At 30.5% G+C, this 15,969-nt stretch overlaps 1 protein-coding gene across 3 annotated transcripts in view; it reads right to left on the bottom strand.

Annotated features, from left to right (window-relative positions):
* The window catches only part of LOC118196402 (cytochrome b5 reductase 4), a 160,077-nt gene that overhangs the window by 87,225 nt on the left and 56,883 nt on the right, over window positions 1-15,969 (bottom strand). For all 3 annotated transcript variants that reach the window (XM_035367853.2, XM_035367854.2, XM_035367852.2), the window contains 2 exons: window positions 8,870-8,995; window positions 8,590-8,727 (listed from right to left, as the gene is read on the bottom strand). In XM_035367853.2, coding sequence (XP_035223744.1) covers window positions 8,590-8,727; window positions 8,870-8,995 — 264 coding nt within the window. The remainder of the gene's footprint in view (window positions 1-8,589; window positions 8,728-8,869; window positions 8,996-15,969) is intronic.

The following is a 15,969-nucleotide window of genomic DNA, read 5'->3' as shown; positions in this document are numbered from 1 at the left end:
GGGTGATTCTATGATATGTGGCAGAAATGTAAACGCAGGTAGAGGAGACTGAAATAAGCAACTTTTGTAATGGAATGATTATACGAAAATGGCGCGTTAAGGTGCAAAAAGTCTGTAATCTGTAGTGAAAAGGATCAGATAAAGTAAATCGTTATTCCCCACGCGGTTTTCAAAAAGTACGCATGATCACTTAAGAGGATCTCGTTAATATACATTTTATCTAGAGGACTGTGGACTAAAATGAAGCAGCTATCCAGAGGATGTACACTCTGCATGCATACACACACCATAAAGAGGGGGGGAGGACAGTTCTATACCTCCCGTTCCACTGGGCCGACCGACGAAATTTAATTTGCGTTTTTTATGTCTCGAAAGCATAGTTTACAATATGTATTCTATTTAAATATAGCATTGTTCGAACATAGGTATTTTGACACAAAATCGGACTTTTTCTGATATGAAACACAGATGACCGATGTTTTTTCCATATTTCGATTCTATAACCCAAATTATGCCTAAATATTAAATTTTGTAAAATTTTGGTGAGAAACCGAAAAATTTAAAATTTTATTTTGCCACACTTTTTTTTTTTTTTTTAGTTTGCGCCAAAAATTAGCCTAGTGAAATTTTTAATTTATGATAACCTATTTTCCTTTCCCTTTCATTGTGCTTGAGCGGGAAAAAAGAGTGATTAATATACATTCTTTCAAATAATTTAAACAAAGTTTGGCGTTATTATCACTTATATGCCAAATTTCAGAACACGCTAATATATAAATTAACGTATATCTTGGGAAATGTTAAATAAAAAACTTTTAATTTTTTGCAGGTATGCCTAGAAATACAGAAATGCATCTACTTTATGATAATGATAAAAATTTCATAGCTTACAATTAAGAATTTTTTTAAATTAAAAAAATTACTAAAAATACAAATTTTAAACACAAATCAGAAAAACAATGTATATTTTATTTGGATTGAATATAAATTTCGAATTGTGAAAGAACTAATCAAGTAAGTTTAATAAAAAAAGAGAGATTTATAAATATATATTATTCAATTTATTTTATTTATAAATATATATTAGTTTTGGAGCTAATTTTTTATATACTACGAGTGCGATTATAACAAAATTTGCACTTTGAAAGTATTTGAGTTGTAAAATCGAGATGTGGAAAAAAATATGCATATGACATTTCAGAAAATGTCTGATTTTGTGTTAGAATACCTATGTTAGATCAATGCTATTTACGTTATAAATCTAATGTATATAATAAGTCGCGCTTTCGAGACATGGAAAGCGCAAACTAAATTTCATCAATTCGCCCAGTAGAACGGGAGATATAGAATTACCCCATTTTTTTTTTTTTTTTTCTGTGCAAGATGTACACTGCTCAAAAAAAAAAAAAAAATGGGACAGTGCTATATCTCCCGTTCTACTGGGGCGATTGACAAAATTCAAACTACGTTTTTCATGTCTCGAAAGCGCGACTTAGGATATATATTAGATTTATATATAGTACTATTCTAACATAGGTATTTTGACACAAAATCGGACTTTTTCTGAAATAACATACCAATTTTTTTACAGATTTCGATTCTACGACTCAAATTATGCCAGAATACCAAGTTTTGTAAAAATCGTACGAATAGTTTTTAAAATATTAGCTCTCAAAATTTTAGCTCCTCAATGTTAATTGAATTTGGCAAATATTTATTAATATCTCTTTTTTTATTAAACTTTTTTGATTTTTTCTCTCACATTTCGAAATTTTGGTTCATTCCAAATAAAATTTACCCATTTTTTGCGTTTTATTTTTTAAATTTTTATTTTTAAATAATTTCTATAGATTTTTCGAAAAAAATTTTGAATTATAACCTATAAAATGTTTACCATCATCTTAAAGTAGGTGTATTTTTAAGCATATCTGCAAAAAATTAGACATTTTTATTCAAAATTTTCTAAGATATACACGAATTCACATATTTTTGCGTTTTGAAATTTGGCATCTTTTTTTTTTTGAGCGATAATAAAGCCAAATGTGGTTTATGGATTTTTGTTTCAGTGAATTGCCACAGCTATTTTTAATCTTAAATTTCAAGTAAAATTTTACAGAGAATTAATTATATGAAATTTTTTCCCTCAATGACGCATAATAAATATTTATTAATACTATATGAAAAGCTATTTTTTTAATTATAGATGATATTATTCAAATTTTTAACTATTTTTTTTTTAATTTCTCTTTCTTCCTTTTTAAAAAAAATATTTGTAAGAGTAAATTTTTATCTTCGGTGTTTTATCGTCTGCTACTTTACTTTAACTTCATTTGATGTTTATTTGAATTTTACGAAAATATTTTATGACATTAACTGCATAATTTATTTCTAAACAAGCTGTTGCTTATGAAGTGGCTTAAAGAGCGGCTGATACTATCATCCATATTTTAAAGCACAGTATGTTTTTATAGAAACATAAGATTTAGAATAATCATTTTTATAAAAGTCATATTATGATATAAACATACAACTATCTAGAGACCGAATTAATGGAAGTTCAATGGTTATGTAGAAATGATCTGCAGCTACTTAATGGCTGGATAAGTCAGCAGGTTCTGTGGACAAGTAAGAATAATTATGTAAACGACACCCAAATTCTGGATTCAATTAACAACGAGGGTACGATGTTTATTAAATGAATTTAAGAAGTTTTTAAACATAAAAAATCGATTCCTTTTTTATCCTGAAATGTATTTTTATGCGTATCGTATTTTCATTATATCCTTAAAATTCTAATTTAGAATGTAATTGTCAAGAACTGAATTCTAATCATCAGTAATGTAAGTAATTATTACGGTTATTAGTAAATCCTTCTTATAAATTTATTGCAAATAGTTCAAAAAACTTTCTGTCTGAATGCAAATATTTCTAATTTTATATTAATCGAGATTGAACACAATATTATTTATTTACACTTCAGTTCTTACCGTCAGCTCTAGTAGAAGTTACAAATAAATTATATTTAATTAAGGAATGATCATCTAAGTTTAGAAGCAGTGTACCGTAACAGCAATTCAAATATTGGTTCCGTATCTTTCATGTTACGCCCGATTGGCAAGCTACATGATTTTTAATGAGTATTCGGGTTTTGCTAGTAACTTCACTTGGAAACTGCACTTAAACTAGGTTAGTTGGTTATTTGAACATAGAAAGAAGATGGGAGCTATTTGGTTAAGATGTTTTCATAGAGAGACTTTGTAAAAGAGAACCTAAAACACTACGAAAACCAACCATGCAGCCTGGGTTAGACTTCGCAACAAACAATTAGTATTTAACAATCTTCAAATGCTAGGCAACAACAAGTGAGGCTCCAATTAAATCTCCAATTTAATATTTTATTTATAAATATTTAAAATATTATTGTATTCTTAGATACAAAAAGCAGAATTTAAGTTTTGTTAACTCGTTAGTAAACTACCAAGCTGTAGTGCAAATGAATATTCAATTTATTTTGCAATAATTGTATTCACTTAATATTCTTGGAATATGAGCTAAAGAAGGAATGTTCTTGGTTATATCCAGTGATATTAGGTTTGTCTTACAAGCTCAGAATCAAAACAATTCTGCAATTGCCCGAGCAGTTGACTTGTAAATGGCTGTGAATTAAGAAGATGACTTTTAATCTTACGTTATTCAGTCAAAAAACATATTCCAAATGTTTTGTATTGCATGACAATGCATCTTTTCATTATTCAATAACTAATCGGAGAACCGCTTGTATTCTGAAAATAAGTATGTGTACTCAATCATCCTGCATGTCCTTCAAATTTGTCTTCTTGTGATTTTTTTTTCTTTCCCAAAAACTAAAGTTGTCTCTCAAAGGAAAGTTTTTTGACATTGAAGAGACAAAAGGAGTATGACATTTACTTTTAGAGGCATTTCAAAAACAGATCTCTACAAGCCTTCTCTTCCATTACATGTTGTGCATTCAGACAAAAAGTTGGATCAGCGTAAATTCTATTACACTCTGATTACTTTATTAACATACAGTGAATATATACTAAACCTTTTACTTCAGCTTCAGTAATTCGGAATTTTTGACGGAATTGTTGTCGGAACTAGGACTTAGAAGATAACTCAAATTGAATATTTCCGCTAATCCAATAAATTCAAGGTTGAAGTTTCAATATTTTATTTTTGGAGGAAGGGGAAATTTTTCCAGTTTTGGTCCATTATCCTAAGTACATTTGTTTCGATTCTTTATTTTTTCCATAAAAGCAAAAATCTTACGCATGGTATACATATAACGCATAGCTTCAAATTAAAATTTAATAATATACAGGGTGGTTATAATTAAAGTTCCACATCAAAACAGTCATAAAAGGAAAACTACTGGATCAAATGTTATCAAACTTGGTAACCGTGTAAAGGAGGTCATGGGAATTTATTTGTTAAACGAAATATGGGTCGGAATCTAACTTAACCTTTTGTTACACGGGTTTAATATGTTGTATACCCTTAAGAAACTTTGAAGTAAGCAAATTACCATTTAAAGGCATTAAATTTGATAAAAGTCAAGTGCGCCATCCGTGTAAGTGAGAAATTCGTCCGTGAAAACAACGAATTAACGATTAGAAAATGTGAGATCATAAATCACTCGCACAAGTGCGTACAGTCTGGCAATCGTTTTCTTACAGATCGCTAATTTGTAATTTTTAAAGCCTGAATTTGGCCCTAAAACATGAAGATACTGATTCAAAATGCTTCTAATCAATTTGGGCCAAAGAAATCCTTTATGTTATCTACCTAGTTCCATTGCATTCTCCTACTGCATTCAATTGCATAGCAGTCATTCCACACCGTTTGCTGTGGAATAACAGCTAGTTTCATAACCATTTTTCTCTGAATAGCAGTCGACAGCTGGACTACTGTGATTGCAGCTCGCTTAGAGTCAATGCTAAAATGTTCCGTGATACACGAACTGCAGTAATGTGGCATTTTAGATACTACGATTTTTATGCAGGGCTGGGCCCCACCTCACATGTGTTGCACAGTTACTTAGGCAACATTTCACGAATGAACGTCTTATAGGCCGACATTTCCCCTCTTTCCACCAGACCTCAATCTCTGTGACTTTTAGCTATGGGGTTATCTCAAAAGCACTGTTTATGGTGATAATCTAAGTTTGGCAGAAATGAAAAATCTTATACGCCGACATGTCCGTAACATTCCTCGTGATATGCTAAGAACTGCTGTTGCGAATGCAGTAAGATTTAACTTGCTTTCGGAAAATACTGGACGCTACATTGAACATGCTTTGTAACATGTTTCGGCGACGATTAAACACATTTTAAACCAATGTTTTCATGTCTTATTTCATTTAACAATATTGCATACAATGCCATTTTTCCCCTGGTGGTGAGTTTGTGAACTCTCCCCCCCCCCCCGCAGAAAATAAATTCCCATAACCTCCTTTACACGATTCCGAAGTTTGATAACATTTGGTCCGGTAGTTTTCCTTTTATGACCATTTCAAAGTGGAACTTTAATTATAACCACTATGTAAATTAAACTTTAAAAGTTTGACAGTTTGGTTCAAGTCCCAGCTTTAAAAATATATATATAAATATAAATTTTTATATCAATCCTCTTAGAAAAAATGTTTTAAGAAGCTCATTTTTCTCCCGCGTTATAGATTGTATAAAAAAACATGATCTTTAATATGATTTAGATTGTTTCAGCCGATATAAGAATCGGGTTACTCAGTGGTACAGAATAAACACTGCTGGACTGTTTCATTTCTTTGTCATTTAGCAAAAAATCTTTTAATTATTTTTATCCTTTTAATTATATTTATCCTTTGGAGTTCACTTTAAACTTTATTTATAGTTAAAATGACTAGAAAATGAAAAGCTGCCTTCAGCTGAAATGCAATTCATGTAATTGATATTTTAAAAAAAATGACAAGAATGCAAAATTTATGGAAGTCTAGCAATCGAAAAATCTTAATTTTCTTGTGCGAGCACTGAAAATAACTGTAGAGGGAAAGAAGAAAATTAGGGATAAAAGTAAGCAAAAATTTGAAAAAGAAAAAGAGCAAGAATGAAGCAAAATGCCTGAAGAAAAAGAGAAGAAAAAATAAATTTTTGCGTAAAACTTAGTATTTATACTTTATTTTAATTTAAAACTTTTTAATCTTATGATATTTGATTCTTGAGATTTCAAAAATAAAATATTTGACTAAAATATGAATAACATTTTAAGAAACCAAATGTAGGATAAAATTGTGTAAAGCAATGGGCACACTGATAAAACTGTTTAAAGCAGTGTAATGCAAGTCGTCCTGAGTTAAAATGTCGGTTATACAGCTCTCTTATTTATATATATCTTTTCTGAACGGAACATTGAAAGGCGTGTTAAGAGTGCTTTACTGTATTTTCTCTTTTAATATATGCAGTTTTCAAGTGCATCATAGTCTGAGTTACAAAGTATTCTTCCGAAAGAAACGCAATTCAAATAAATAAAATCAAATTCTGGAAAATTTATATTGATAAATATATTTAAAATGCTCAGTTCGAATGAATAAATAGAAAATTTTAAAATTATTATCTGAAGAGACAATGCAACAGTAACAACTAAAATAAAAGTCTAAAAATCTAAAAATTTAAAAATTACCTAAAATAGTAACTATGACTAAAAATATAGTATGAAGAAAATTATTTGAAAAAAAAATAAACGATACACCTTTGATTTAAACTACGCAGTTCGAATGAGTACATAGAAATTTTTAAAACAGTTATTCGAAAGAAACTATGCAACGTAAACAATTAAAATGAAATTTGAAAAAGAAAAAAAATTGCTTAAAATTAATAACAATTATAATTAAAAATATAAGATAAAGAACATTATTTGAAAGAAGGAATTTTGGCGCAAGCTGAATAAAGAGCGGCAACATAAATTGTTGAATTTTTCCGTAAATTTCGCACCAAATTTTACAAAATTTAATATTTAGGCATAATTTGAGTCGTAGAATCGAAATATGTAAAAAAATTGGTATGTTATTTCAGAAAAAGTCCGATTTTGTGTCAAAAAAACCTATGTTTGAATAGTGCTATATATAAATCTAATATATATCCTAAGTCGCACTTTCGAGACATGAAGAACACAATTTGAATTTCGTGAATCGGCCCAGTAAAGCGGGAGATATAGAACTGTCTTTTTTTTTTTTTTTTGAGCAGTGTACATCTTTAAAAAACTGTGTGATCCTGTAGATTTATATGTTACCATAATGCTGAAACCATACAGTTGACAAAACCTCTCAGAAAGACATTTTCTAGCTAAGACAATAGTCCATTTAAATATTTTTAATTTATATGTACTTCTTGGCAGTTAAAGTGACTTACAAAATTAATGGCCCCATCAACATTTCATTTCATAACCATCACCACACAGTTATTAATTATTAAAATTACAAATGTAAGAAAAGTTACACAATAGTTTATTAAAAATAATATTGATGAATGAGCTTAAATGAAAAAAAACCCTATATTTATCCTAATTTACCTTTTAATTGACCCTTCAAAGAGGGTGATAAATTTTCTGGTGCAGTAAAATCCTTAAAAACCACAAATATTAAAATTAATTACCTTGGTCAATTTTTGTGATGGAAGTCAAACTTTTCATATTTTATGTTTTATGATGAATATAACATTTTCTTAAATGCGGGTACATTAGGAATATATTAATTGGTAATCATAATTTTTACAAAATTGGCTTTTTAAATTTTTAAATGTCAAAGCATCATATACATAACTTAGAACAATTTTGTAACTGGATGCATACATGTTTACAAACAACAGCATAAAAAATAAAAGCCAGATAATAAGTTCTGTGAACACAAGCATCTATAATTTTTCCCTTTCAAACTTGAATAACCCAAAACACCTTGATTTTGAGAAGTGTCAACAGAAACTAAAATATTCAGAAATGAACAGTAAAAAAATTATAAGCTACTGAAAATTACAATTCCAAAAAATTAAATAATATATAAAAAAAAATAAAAGATTTTGATGCCTGCCTCAAAGTACCTCTCCAAAGTAGATTCCCTCTAGAGTATAATATAAATTTAATGATTGAATTTCAGCAACTGCACATGAATTTAAGAACACTAATTAGATTCGGATAAGTAAGGGTAATAAAAAGGTTTTGTATAAAATGCAAACAATGCAACAAATATGCATTATTAAATTAAATACACAAAAGCAGAAATTAGATTTATATTTCCAAATATGAAAAAAGATTCCATACCGTATTTCCACTAAAGATATATTTCTTTTCTAGAGATCATTTTTTCAGATGATAAAAAATTTGGTTTATACAGTATTTTGCTTTATAAACAAGTATATTCATCTCTAGAACAAATAATCGCAATACAAAACTACTGAAAGAAATTTAACTACATGTAAACACACAATGATCCATGTTTACAACAGCAGCCAATTTTAAGGCTCAAATTTCTAGATAAAAAAATTTCTTGTAAAAATTAAATACACATTTAGTCATTCTTACAGAGCATAATAAATGGATTACCTTTAACAATGCATTTGATATGTACATGACACCCAACTGGAATCCACATTCTTGTTCCAGGAGGTAGCAAAAATGTAAATAGGTATGTATCATGGGTAACAGGAGTTCTGTTAATCAGTTTGCACGACCAGTAAATAACTAAAACAGTCAGAATAATAAAAAGCCATTATATATAATATGATGTTAGCTACAACAGAAATATGGCATATATACTCATTTATTGTCCATATGTACACGCACACATACAATGTTAGTTAGAAGAGAAATACACTATACATACATTCATTTTTTGTATCAACTGCATAACAAGGTGTGCATTTCCAAAGTGATGGGTCTGTAAAACATAATTTCTTCGAGGTCGTTGAAAGCAAAAGTTCTAAAAATCTCTCTTCCTCTAAAATTTTTACTAAAAATAAATCAAATATAGCTCTTCAAAAAAAATTCAGAAAATATATAAAATTCATAGTAAGCATAATTAAGTTAAATCTTTGGTTTTTATTAGATACTACAGAAAAATTTGCATTTATAATGTGATACTTTACTTACTAATACCTATAGTAGTTAAAACTAAGAAGACTGCAAAGCTATTATTTGCATCGGAAAATGTGGGGATTGAACACATTAGTGCCTTGGTGCAGTCAGATATTTTTACGGCAGAAAAGAAAATGATTTTTATATTAAAGTATGTTAAAAAAAAAGAAAAGAAATAATAATATATAATTTAGTTAGTAAGTTCTAGCAACAGGTGAGTGTTGCCATTAGAAGATAGTGTTTCGCGATGCTCTTGTTCCAAAGATGTATTTCTACTTTACTTAGCAATTCCAATAAAAATTTCCCATTTTTTGTTCTGCTATTTGTTTTTTGTGTTAGTTCTAGAAACATGTTTCTAGGTTACGGGTCAAGGAAGGTCCCACACTGCCTTGCTTTAAACTGATAAGAGTAGAATGAAACTTGCTAAGTCTAATTTAATAGGTGTTCCATTTTCATAAAAATGAAAGGACGGAATTATCCAAGGTTGAAATAAAACCTTTAGTAGATGAAAGTGAGTGGCATATACGGAAATACAGGATAAAATTTATTTTAAACTATCATCCTGGTGCTTTAGCGATTGTGGTAGGAACTCGAGTGAAAGCAGAAAAATCTTCAAGTAGATGTTTCGGTTTACTCAACAAGAAAAAGATAATGAAGCTGTTAAGAAGTTTCAAAATGCATATGTGCTACGATGGTATTAACGAATTCTATGATAGAAGAAATGCTTGAAAAAGTTACAAGATTTCAGACTGCTAGAGAAATGCAGTTGGAAGTACATTAAGCTATTTGAAGCATCGTCAGAAAATCAACTATACAACATATGCATGCAAGTTTTCCAAGAAGAATAAGCATCATATCATGGCAGCTCATCTTTCCAAATTAAAAAAATTATGGAATGAATTAAATTCAGGATTTGATAAGAAATAATCAAAATTAACCAACATACTACTCAGTTGCAAAATTTAAGATGTCTCACCCAATTAATACCATTCATTTAAATCATATTCGTTACTTTTGTGTGAAGACAAGCGAATGGTTGATGAGTTAACAGCATAGCTTTGCTTTCATGAATGAGAATTTAAACGTCATGAGAAAGGCAATACAAGTGAACAAGTGGCATTAGCAATGTCAAAATCTAAAAAGCAATAAAAAAAGGCAAATTAAGAAAAGCAAGAAAAGAAAATATCTGCAATTATTGCAAGCAGAAGAGACACTGGATAAAAGAGTGCAAACAGTAGACTGCTGATGGAAGACCACCCAAGACTAGTTCAACAAAAGCCATTAAAAAAATACAAGCAATGTGACACTGATGTCCATTCATGAAGAAGCCAGTACAGCTGAGATTGATCCAACATCATTTTGGATTTATAGTGGAGCTATAATGTCATGAACTGTTCCACATATTTTATTGATTTCGTGAATTTCATAGTCCCTGTAACATCAGTGCTGCTAGAAATTCCTCTTGGGAAAGACACAATCTCTGTCAAAACAACTATCGGTAAAAAATCCAAAGAATCTAACTAAAAGATGTTTAGTATGTATCTGAGATAAACAGAAATTTATTTTCTTTACTTGCTGCTTAAGACATAAATCAAAACAGTAAATTTAACACAAGAGCTACAGAATGCTTGCTGAAAGTTAATAGTCAAGTAGCACTGTTTGGAATCAGCAGTGTTACTTTATGCAAGACAGATATGGAACCAGTTATCCCTGATAAAATTATAGAAGTGCATGCAACTTAAGCAGACAAATCCTTGTTGCAGTTATATCACCAAAGATAAGTATATCAAGATAAACATCATATTAAAAGCATGCTTGAGAAAGAATTAAAGTGCCATTTGAAAGAATACTGTATGAACCATATATTTTTGACAAAGCACACCATTTATCATTTGGCACAAGAAAGAAAGCAGCAAGTCTGGTCAATTAATTTCAGCTTACAACTGTAGACCTTTTGATGAATCTTTCCAGAAGAAAAAATACTTAGCTGCATTTAAAGACAGCTATACAAAGTTTTGTTATGGGTATTTTATCAAGGAAAAGCCAGAAGTTTCAAATATGTTTAAGTATATGCTTGAACATGCTAAATCCTTGGAACATTCAGTCTAAGAGTTTCTCAGTGGCAATGAAGGCGAGTTAGACAATGATAAAATGCATGCAATTTTGCATTCAGAAGAATTAACAGCACTTTACATTTCTGAGCAAAAAAAGCTGAGATATGGATTAATAAGAAACCTCAAATAAAACATCTCATGAGAGGATCTGTTTGTCATGCCCATATTTCTAAGCAAAATAAGAAGGAAAATGGATTATAAAGCTACAAATCTCATTTAATTAGGTATAATGGAGATGAAAGATACCACCTATGGATCAAAAACGCCAACAGTATGATCTGTTCATGTGATGCTATATCCAATGAGGAGCTCATAAATTGTCAAGAAATGGTAAAGTTGCCTACTGAAAATCAACACAGATTAATTCCTAGCTCTGAGTATCAAGAAGATTCTGAAAAAGATAAGTTAGAAACGTTTCTCAGTGAAGAAGATAATTCAGAAAAAGAACACAATGAAGAAATATCTGGCAATATATCAGAAGATTTTGAAGAATAAGAATGTGAAGATATTAATTCGCAAAATAATGCACAGTCAAGATCCATAAGAAATAGACTTTAATTGAAAATCCAATGCATTTTGAAGCTTTTATAATGATAAATGAAACTTTTATTCCTGATTCTGATGAGCCTGGTACTTAATTGCTGATTATGAAGAGCTTCCTTATGATGAAGCAATGAACTGTAATCAAAGTGTATGATGGAAAGAAACATTGGATTCTGAGATGACATCACTGATGGAAAATAAAGCATGTATATTAGAAAAATCATCAAAAGTTGCTAAACTTATACCATGCAAATATGTTTATGAGATCAAAAAAAATCCTGATGAATCCATTGATAAATTCAAGGCTAGACTTGTTGCCAGAGGCTTTACTCAACATTTTGGAGTTGATTACAATCAAACATTAAGTCCAGTAATGTTAGGAACTGTTTGTTCAATTCTCTGTACTGCAGCTAGTGAGACAATGCACATTTCTCAGTTTGATGTATGTTCAGCATATAATATGGAACACTTGAAGAATCCATATACATGCAACAGCCAGAAAGGTATAGTGATGGTTCTGACCAAGTCTGTAGGCTGAAACACAGTTTACACGGACTAAAAAAAAGCATCAAGCTGTTGGAATAAATTTTATGGAGATTTATTCCAGCAGTTTGTATTGCAACTTGCCTTCAAGACAAGCAAAACAGATCCATGCTTACATATAACAAAAATGACAAGAAGATAATCATATGTTTATTTGTTGACGATGGTTTGGTAGAATCAACAGATCTCCAAGAATCTAAAACATTTCTCAGAAAACAGAAATTGAGGTTCAGAATTGCAACTAAATCAGCAGTACACTTTCTTGGATTTGAAATTAAGCACCTTGAAGATGGAAGTATCAAAACTTGTCAACAAGCTTATGCAAGAAAAATTCAAAAATTTCGGATTAAGATTGTAGACTAGTGTCAACTCCTATCCAGAAGGAAAGTTTAAGTGAAAAGAAAATGATAAGCCAAACACAGAAATTTTCCCTTTTACAGAAGCTGTAGGAGCTTTAATGTATATTATGTTAGGCATGATACCAGATTTAGTGTACTGTGTCGGCACTTTTTCATGTTACCTTGAAAGTCCTTTGAAGGATGAATGGGTTGAAGTGAAATGTATATTCAGGTACATAGATTCTCTTACTAAATGTGTTTCATGCAAGAATACATATGAACGAGAAATACTGGAGTGCTATAGTGACGCAGATTTCAGAGGATATAAAGAGACAGGAAAATCTACAAGTGGAGTAGTAATATTTAGTGGTGGAGCATCGCGGATTAGCCAGACAGTTGATTGTTGCAACTTCAACAAGTGCAGTAGAGATAATTGTAGCTACTGAATATTCTAGACAAGTAATTTGGTTAAAATGACTAGCGATGTTACCAACTTACATGAAGTTCCAGTAACTCAAGTAGATAACATTGCTGCAATAAGACAGTCACAAAAACTTTGGTTTCAATCACAGACAAAACACATCGATATCAAGCCCTTTTTCATGCAAGAGAAAGTTCTACAAAAGTAAATCATTATGCAGCAAACCAAAGAGAAACAGACTGCTGACATAATGACTAAACCTCTATTTAAACCAAGATTCTTAGTGATAAGATGGGACAGGAAATAGTAATATAAAATTTAATTAAGCTGTGGCAACACTGAGTGTTGTTGTCATTAGTGAGTGTTGATTGCATTTTGGAACGATGTTGTTCCAAAGATGTAGTTCTATTTTAGTTAGTAATTCCAAGTAAAACTTCCTATTTTTTACTCTAACATTTGTTTTCAGTTTTAGTTCTAGAAACACATTTTTATTTCAAAGAAGTTAAGCAATTTTTTACAGAAGACAAACAATTGCAAAAAGAATATTATACGCATATATTAAAATATTTATCCTGAAAATTAATCAATAAAACTATTTACAATTATTGTTTCTCTTGTTCTAGTGAAACACAAAATAATTATAGGAAAATGATTGCACTGCTTGTTCAAACTGAATTGTTACATGCATGGTTACCAGAATTTGGAACATTTTCAGCGATGAAGAGAGGAGTGCTCCAAAATGCATCATTAAAGAATTTCAAGATGCTTTTTCCCACTCATTTTCTGATGGAGGTGGAACAAGTTTGGTTCAGTAAAGAAATGATACAGGAATTTATCTGCCAGTCAAGCAACATCCAAGACATATACCAACTGCTAAACAGGAAGGAAAACTTCTAAAGCACATGCAACAAAGCGACATTATAGAGCCTTCAGCAAGTCCTTGAGCCCCTCCTATAATACTGGTCAGAAAGACAGTTCAACTAGATTCTGCATTGATGATAGCCAGCTGAATGACGTTACAAAGAAAGACAGCTATCCTCTTCCTAAAACTGATGATATTCTGGACACTCTTTCTCGAAGCAAGTGGTTTTCCACGCTTAATTTAAAGAGTGGATATTGCCAGGCAGAGATACATCATAACGACCAAGAAAAGAAAGCTTAATGATTAGAAGAAAAGAAAGCTTAAAGCTACTACTGGACAATGATTTTGGCAGTTAAAGGTGATGCTGTTCGAATTCTGTAATGAACTGGCAACATTCGAATGCCTCATGGAGACCGTATTGAGAGGCCTTTACTACAAAGCCTGTCTGGATGATATAATCATCATAGAGGAAAGTTATGAAGAACATTTAGAAAATATTAGGAAGCTACTTCAGAAACTGAAGGAAGTCAATCTAAAGTTAAATCCTGCCAAATGCAAATTGTTCAGACATGAAGTGATTTACCTCGAACATATCATCACTGCCAAAGGTGTGTGTACAGATACAGAAAAATGTCAGCAGTTAAAAGATTGGAAACACACCAGAAATGTCCCTGAGAATGAGGTGAGAAATTTCCTGGGACTTTGCACCTACTATAGGTTTGTGAAGGACATTTCTTCCATCGCAAGACCCTTTCACAAACTGAGAGAGCAAACAAAAGTTCTTATGAAAGAAGGTGAAGATGCATTTAACAATATGATGAAGGCTTTAACATAAGCCACAATCCTGTTGTATTCTAAACTTGGTCAACCATTTATTCTCAGTAAGGATGCCATCTATGAGAGTGTTGGTGCTATTTTGTCCCATGAAATAAAATGTGTCATGGGACATTGAAGCAAATGTCTATCAGAATTTGAGAGAACTACTGTATTGACAGAGAAGAGTTGCTCACCAAAATTATAAGTGTAGAATATTTCTACAGGGTTGCCACTCAAACAGGAGAATGAAATTCCCTGACTTTTCCAGGTGCGTTTCAAGAAAATTCCAGTCTATCCGCGTAATGTACGTTGGCTACGCTAAGAGGTAAATTATGGTATTACTTGTATCGTGTAGCAAATTCACTTAATTATTCAATAAATCCCAGAGGAAATTTATTCTTAATTATTCTTGGTATACTTTGTTTGATAATTTTGTTTACTTTTTCACTTAAGAAACTTAATAGAATTTAAGATATATACATTGGATAACAAATGTATGTTTTATTTAATTATTACTCATGATCATCCCCAGTTCAACACGAGGCTAATCCGGTCCTTATAAATCACAACGCAATGCTAAATAGTTAGGTTAGATTTTAGGTAAATTTAATTTGTGTGAGGTATGTTCTTAAAAAGCACCTTAACACTTGAAAACACAAATATAATTATAATAGTTGTTGTTTTCTCCATTGAAGATTGAGATTAGAATCTTCCCAATCTGGAATAAAATAAGGCTTTTTTTGCAAACATTCTGCAGCTAAACGAAACAAAGAAATCTATTTTAATAAATTGAGGTATTTTATATTTAGTTCGCAGCATACATAAGAAAAAAATATGTGCATTAAATTTCGTGATGGTATGTCATCATACTGCTAGAATTAATTTCAAGATTATGCCAGAGAAAATTTCCTGAAATTTAAAAATATTATTTACTAATAATTAATAAATTTAGAGGGAAGAAGCATCATTAAATTATGCGAATAACAAAACTAAAGATAATTACTTAAAAATTGAATTAGAATAATCAACGATATTTTAGCGAATATAGCTATATTACATGGTTAGCCTAGATGACACATTACTATTTTTTATTTTACTGCAAAATGGCAAGGTATTTATTAAAAAGAAAAGTTTAAAAAGATTTTGTGGTAAAATTCTAGTATACGGTAAGGCTTTGGCACGATTTTGAAAATTGTCGCCAAGACCAAAATG

This window comes from Stegodyphus dumicola, chromosome X2 (genome assembly GCF_044657685.1).
Source record: "Stegodyphus dumicola isolate Sdum_Otavi_A_Nest chromosome X2, ASM4465768v1".
NCBI classification, from domain to species: domain Eukaryota; kingdom Metazoa; phylum Arthropoda; class Arachnida; order Araneae; family Eresidae; genus Stegodyphus; species Stegodyphus dumicola.
This window is presented reverse-complemented; position numbering and strand designations above follow the sequence as displayed.